At 36.5% G+C, this 7,136-nt stretch overlaps 1 protein-coding gene across 1 annotated transcript; it reads left to right on the top strand.

Moving 5' to 3' along the window:
• The first annotated feature begins 1,638 nt into the window (after positions 1-1,638).
• LOC110885669 (DUF21 domain-containing protein At4g33700) lies at positions 1,639-6,324 on the top strand. The gene is made up of 11 exons (XM_022133372.2): positions 1,639-2,038; positions 3,172-3,248; positions 3,332-3,415; positions 3,509-3,622; positions 3,720-3,806; positions 4,350-4,489; positions 4,578-4,665; positions 4,789-4,862; positions 5,121-5,251; positions 5,710-5,978; positions 6,085-6,324. The coding sequence occupies exons 1-11, from the start codon at positions 1,861-1,863 to the stop codon at positions 6,127-6,129; spliced, it is 1,287 nt and encodes a 428-aa protein (XP_021989064.1). The 5' UTR covers positions 1,639-1,860; the 3' UTR covers positions 6,130-6,324.
• The last annotated feature ends 812 nt before the right edge of the window (positions 6,325-7,136 follow it).

Genomic DNA, 7,136 nt, shown 5'->3' with positions numbered 1-7,136 from the left:
CTCCCACAACCACGATGTTCACATCTATGTTTCTTATCTTTCTCTCTTCCATTTGCATTAGAGCGTAGTAGTTTACTATGCATATATTTTCCTTAGGTGGCTTCTTAATGTGTTCCTTGAAAGCTTTCAACCATCTGCCACACCCATCAATCAACATGGTTAATCATGGAGACCTGTTATAACACGTTTTTTCACATCAACTCCAAACTTTCCACTTGGCTTAAATTCTATTTCCTCCATCTCCATTTCCAAGTAGTGTTCTCGTGATTCTTCTTGTGGCAATCTTTCAGCAACACAAATCTTTCTTTTTTCTAGCAGAAATAGATTGGGATACTTATCTTTAAGGGGTTCTTGAGAGACCCACGCATCAAGCTAAATCGAATACTATCCCCTGATCCAAACTTACCTTTGATCAGGGAAGCAATCTTTAGATTTGATTTCGCCAATTGATTTTCCAAACTAGCAATAGTATTCCATGTTCCCGGTAGATTTTTAGCATGGGGAAGAATAATCCATGATCTATCAAACGAGTGTAAGGATGTGATCATTTCCTCCGAATTCAGCTCATTTTTAAATCGCCACCAGCATCGTAGAAGAGCAAAATTGGCATCTCGAAGAGGAGTTAAACCCAAAACGCCCGCTTCAATAGGAGTTGTCACCTTGGCTCATCTCACCCAACACATTTTTCTATTATCCTCCGTACCTCCCCAAAAAATATTCTGACGCTTTGCCTCAAGTTGATTAATGATTTTGCATGGGGCTTTATAAAGAGAAAAGTAGTATGTAGGTATCGTTTCACAAACCTTTTTCAACAGAGTAAGCCTCCCAGCTGGAGAAAGGATGGAAGACTTCCATGTAGCTACTCTCTTGCCAAATGCCTCCAAAACAGGACCCCCGTGGGTAATCCTATTCATATTATCTCCCATTGCTATGCTAATATAAAAATAAGGAAAGGAACCCATTTTACATCTTGCCATATTGGCAAATAAGGCAACCTTGTTCGACTCCATTCCCACCCTAAAGAGCTTAGATTTGGCATAATTAATAAGCAGCCCCGATACCAAAAGAAAGCACCTCAAAGGCGAGCCAAACTCAACACTTGATCTTTAGACCATTCTCCAACCAACAACGCATCATCAGCAAAGCAAAAAGAAGATGAGATATGACTGGCCCACTATGGGAGGTTTGAAAACCATGAAACAAACCCACCTCCACCGCCTTACTAAACTTAGAAGAGAACGATTTCATACCAATGATGAAAAAGGAAAGGCGATAACTAATCACCTTGTTTCATCCCTCTTTGAAATTGAAATTCAAATAAAGGCAAACCCTTCACCCAACCTAGCCGAAGCAAGCACCACTTTCACCTACCTACGCCATTTGAATGGAGAATTCATTTATACACGAATCAAGTCCAAAAAATTTCAGTTAATATGATCATACGCCTTTTCAAAATTGATCCGGCTATACGCCTTTTCAAAATAAAATCTATTAGATCATTACATGTGCAACAAGAATTTGTGTCTATCCCTTATTGGTACATCTTTGACTTAAAGTTGGAACAAAATCCAGATAATCATTAATTATTGAACAAACCAATATAATATTATATAATATATTGCAAAAGGACAACAAATGGGGTCGGTTTGTGTGTGTCTGTGTCACCATCCATCAGCCACCCGAATCCCCCTAATGCCACACGATTACTATATCTGCTGGTTTCATTCTTATCAAATTCTTCTCAATTTCAACAAGAAGTTGCTTTAATTGAACATATCACTGCAGAAATTAGGGTTTTGTAAGCAAGATGATGTGGAAAAATCACTCAAATTAGAAGAGGATTTAGTTGATTAGAGTGTTATGGCGGTTGAGTATAGATGGGGGGAGACAGAGTTCTTTATTCACATTGGGATAGTAGTGTTGCTGGTTTTGTTTGCTGGGTTGATGTCTGGTCTTACTCTAGGGCTTATGTCTTTGAGTCTTGTTGATCTTGAAGTTCTTGCCAAATCTGGGACTCCCAAAGATCGTAAATACGCAGGTGTGTGTTTTGTTTTTGTGTTCATTTTGTTTGATTTGATGGTTTTTGTAATGGATCGAAACCATTGCAAGGCATGGACTTGTCCCACATCGGTTGTATAGGCAATCAATATGAGGTTTATATACCAAATGAGCTCTCTCACCCACAATACTAGTCTTTTGGGTTGAGTTCTCTGGTTTGGTATGTAACAGTTTTTGTCATTGTTTTAGGTAATGTTTTTTGTTTGGGTTTGTGCCTTGTGATGTTAAGTGTTGATATGGTTTGGGATAAGATGTTGGGATTATTAGGGATTGATTGTTAATTGTTTGTTGGTTGTTGGTGAATGCATATGAATTGTTGTTGTATGTATGATAAAGTTGGTATAAGTTGGTGATGGGATTCATATTGCAGTTGGATCTAACTCTGTTTTAGGGAAATAGATAATCATAGTTATGATGTAAGTGTCGCTTGTAGATTCGGATTAGGACCGTCAGTTGAATGGAACTTTGGTTAAATGTTACTGGTTTTGGATTGTCACGAGAACGTAAATGATGAGACATATTTGTTTTTATGTGTGGCCAAACATGGATTAAAAGTTAAAACTAAAAACGAGGGTCGAATTTTGAGTGAATGATTCTGAATCTTGTACCAAAGTTGGAACCATCTGCATGTCTTAAGTAAAAACCTAAATAGTTCAATGTCTACACCGATCATCCACCGAAAGCAACTATGAATAACATATAAGAAGTTAAACCATAATTACTTTCTTCTGTTCCGGACCTAATTGGAGGACTGCTATCAGTATTTTAGACTAGAGAGAGGTTTGTGTACAAGAAAAATCGTTATAGGTTAGTTCGACTATGACAATATGGTCCATGGTGTTTGGATATAACACATAAACCACACTTTAGATAACTACTCGGATCCTATGGAAGATTATGGTAGCATCCGTAAATAACACCTTTGGAAAATACTCTATTTTGTAATTATTTAATGAAACATTACAATTGTAACCACACACGTTTTGCCAGAAAACACAACTTTAGCATTTATTACAGTTTTTTTCGCAACTCACACAAACTCAGTAACTCGCCTTTTGATAAATTAATTTGGGCTATTTACGTCACGCTACTACTAATTCTTTGTCTCAACAGAGAAGATATTACCTGTGGTCAAAAGACAGCATCTATTACTTTGCACACTTCTTATATGCAATGCAGCTGCAATGGAGGTACCTACATATATAATTGCGGTTCTATTAAAACAAGTTGTTATAATATCAATTCAAATTTGTAACGCTTATTTCTTTCACAGGCTCTCCCAATTTTCCTAGATAGCCTAGTCACAGCTTGGGGTGCCATTCTTATTTCCGTTACATTAATACTTCTGTTCGGTGAGGTGCGTAACAATATATGTTATATATATATTAAAGTTTATGTCAAACCAACATTGTTTGTTTGGGCACTGATTGGTGTTAGCTCACATCGACAGATCATACCGCAATCTGTTTGTACTCGATATGGACTCGCGATCGGTGCAACTGTGTCTCCATTTGTGCGCGTTCTTGTTTGTGTTTGTTTTCCTGTTGCATATCCTATAAGCAAGGTGATTCAGTTTGTTATCATTGTGTTGACTTTTTCATATCTAGTCAAACCGTGTTGGAACTTGTGATCACTTATTTCTCATTTCTCGAATCAATCAGTTACTAGACTATCTGCTCGGCCATGAACATGTTGCTCTGTTCCGCAGAGCTGAGTTGAAAACACTTGTTAATTTTCATGGTAACGAGGTACGTGTGTTGCAATTCCTTCAGATTTTATTATTATTTATACATAATTTTTTGAGTAAAATGCCATTTCCGTCCTTGAGGTTTGGCCCGTTTTGCGGCTTTCATCCAAAGGTTTGTTTTTCCGCCATCTGGATCCAAAAGGTTTGAAATCTTGCCATTTTCATCTGGCTCATTAACTCCATCCATTTTTCTCTGGTAAATCAGGGGCATTTTTTGTGTTTTCTATTAACTTAAAGGGCAATTTGGTCCTTTTCACTTTATGTAAAAAGACCAAATACTCCTGAAAAAGACTGAATTGCTCTTTAAGTTAACAAAAAAGACGAAAATACCCCTGACTTAACGGAGAAAAATGGATGGAGTTAACGAGCCGGATGAAAATGGCAAGATTTCAAACCTTTTGGATCCAGATACGGAAAAACAAACCTTTGGACGAAAGTCGCAAAACTGGCCAAACCTCAGGGATGAAAAGGGCATTTTACTCGAATTTCTTTCCTAAAGTTCAATGTTTTTTTTTTTTTTTTTTTTTTATACTCTTGCAAACAGGCTGGAAAAGGTGGAGAACTGACACATGATGAGACAACAATAATAGCAGGAGCACTTGAACTCACAGAAAAAACAGCCAGTGATGCCATGACTCCTATATCGGAAACTTTCACGGTCGATATTAATGCCAAACTTGACAGGTGGCGAATACCTTTCATTTAAATAAAAATCTGTACTTTTTCGGTTTTTAGAATCTTTATGATTATATATGGTATTATTGTGCTACAGGGATTTAATGAATATTATTTTGGAGAAAGGGCATAGCAGGATACCTGTCTATTACGAGCAACCCACAAATATAATTGGACTTATTCTGGTATTATTATTATTATTTAAACATTTCCATGATGCTAACAGTATGACAAACAATTCATATATATATAGTATCGACAAATGACGTATTAAATATTATATTGGACCTTCCTTTTTGATTTTTTAGGTGAAAAATCTGTTAACCATCCATGCAGATGAGGAGGTCCCCGTCAAGAACGTCACAATTCGTCGGATTCCTAAGTAAGCTATAGAATTTTACGTGACCTCAATATATCTTAGCCAAAAAAAAAAAATCTTACATGATACGCTATCTTCGGTTCACTTTGTATCAAATTTAGTGTCTTTTTCCTAATGTTTTTATATTTACATAAAAGTTGTAAGATAAATATATGCATAACCGATCAGTTTGATCGATGAGTGGAACAATAAGGAAATAATTTAATGATGGTTGACTTTGGCTTATACTAGTTTAAACGTTAAACTACAATTTTCTTACAGGGTTGCGGAATCTCTTCCATTATATGACATTTTGAACGAATTTCAAAAAGGTCACAGTCACATGGCTGTGGTGGTGAGACAATGTATTAATACGAAAACAGAGCAGCCTGTCACCAAGAGTCCATTATCAGGTACTCCCTCATGCTGAAAACTAGATGCATCAAAGTGGGATATTTTGGTAACGGGTCAAAAACGATCATTTTGAAACTGGTCAGCCCGGGTTGTTTGTGGTTGGGTTACCCCGATACCCATTAAGCTAATTTTTTGTTTCGATTTCTTTTGAACTATTTTTTTTTTTTTTTTTTGGTCAATTTACCTTTTTGACCTGACTTGTTAGGAATTATCTTTAATGTGCAAATTTTATAATTATTTTCTAATGATAAAGTAACCGCTAGCCGCTAGGTTCCCTTTAATGGAAAATCACATATTTGAAATATTTTTTTTTATTCTTTTAAATAAAGTGCATCGGTTAAAAAAAACTCACCAGTTAGAGATAAAACATGACCTGAATCGACCCTGTTACTGAAAATGACTTTTTTAAACAAGTTAAACTGATATTTAAAATCACTCACAAATGTAAACGCGATAGAGAATGGAGTGAAGGAAGTGCGTGTAGACGTTGATGGAGATCAAAAAACTCCACTGGAAAAGAGTTTAAAGTCAAAGAGATCATTTAAGCAGTGGAAAAGTTTCCCAGGCAAAGGAAACAATTCTTTCAAAGGAAACTTCAGTAGTAAAAAATGGAATAAGGAAATGTATTCCGACATCTTAGAAATAGACGGAAAGCCACTTCCAGTCCACGATGAAGAAGCAGTTGGTGTAATAACAATGGAAGACGTAATCGAAGAACTGTTGCAGGTAAAAAGAAATTAAATCTTTGGCATGGCTCTCGTTTTTTTTTTTTTTTTTTTTTTTTTTTTTTATAAATTTATGTGTTTTGACAACGGATTTTGCGTTCATTTAGGAGGAAATTTTCGATGAGACGGATCACCATTTTGATGATTTATGACAAAGGCTGGTTTGGACCTGAATCTAGTGCCTTCTGGATGATGGTGAAGATATGTTGTTAGTGTTTGGTAATATAAATTCTAGTATTCAGTCCTTTTATTTATAAAAGTATGTAGTGAATAACTGAATGTTCAGATGTTACTGTATATGTTCAATGAAGGCTGTCGTTAGTTATAATGGGGTCTCTTTATTTAAATGGCTTGGGATCCCTACCCACTTGTCTTCTCGGTCTGACAACGCTATTCCTTGAATTAGCTGTACTATATTGTTGAGTTGATCTTGCTCGATAGTAGTATTAGTGTTCCTTCGCTAATCCCATCTTTCAAATCTTGACGCAACTGAAGCCGCTTTATGTTTTTCTAGCCCAAATAGATTCAAAAAACTATCTTTAAGGGGCGTGTCTCCGACCCATCGATAACACACTTCCAGCCCATTGCCCACCTCGCCCTTGAAAAGTTGCCCAACCTGCACATTAAATTATCCAGTTCCTTTCCAACTTTACATATTCCATTCCAAGTACCTGCAATGCCTTCTTTTATGGGAAGGTATGAATATGAGTTGAGTATGAAAATGAATGGCCGTTATTGCTTTCCAACATAGATTGCCCTTCTCGAGTTTGTACCTCCACCACCATTTAACCAATAGACTAATATTCATATGATGTAAGGAAGCCAACCCAAGCCCCCCTTTTTCGCATGGACCAATTACCTTTTCCCAACACACCCAAGCCATTCTAGGTCGATCTTCATCCCCCCCAGAAAAACTGTCTTCTAAGGGCATCCAATTTATCCAAAACTCCTTTCGGAGCTTTAAATAAACAGAAGAAATATAATGGTAAACTATCCAAAACCGACTTGAGAAGAGTTAGTCTACCATCTACCGACAAAGTCTTTGTCTTCCACAGAGACAACCTAGCTTTGAAACAATCAATGATACTTGTCCAATGTCTGATTTGATTCATATTTGCACCAACAAGTATGCCAAATATCCCAACTTTACAGTTTATTG

The sequence above is a fragment of the Helianthus annuus genome, chromosome 10, assembly GCF_002127325.2.
Source record: "Helianthus annuus cultivar XRQ/B chromosome 10, HanXRQr2.0-SUNRISE, whole genome shotgun sequence".
NCBI lineage: Eukaryota > Viridiplantae > Streptophyta > Magnoliopsida > Asterales > Asteraceae > Helianthus > Helianthus annuus.
This window is presented reverse-complemented; position numbering and strand designations above follow the sequence as displayed.

Excerpts from the sequence above, each read along its gene's own strand:
- LOC110885669 (XM_022133372.2), top strand. The coding sequence starts at position 1,861 with ATGGCGGTTGAGTATAGATGGGGGGAGACAGAGTTCTTTATTCACATT. Across the intron at positions 2,039-3,171 it reads CAAAGATCGTAAATACGCAG|AGAAGATATTACCTGTGGTC; the intron begins GTGTGTGTTTTG and ends TTGTCTCAACAG. Across the intron at positions 3,623-3,719 it reads TTGCATATCCTATAAGCAAG|TTACTAGACTATCTGCTCGG; the intron begins GTGATTCAGTTT and ends CGAATCAATCAG.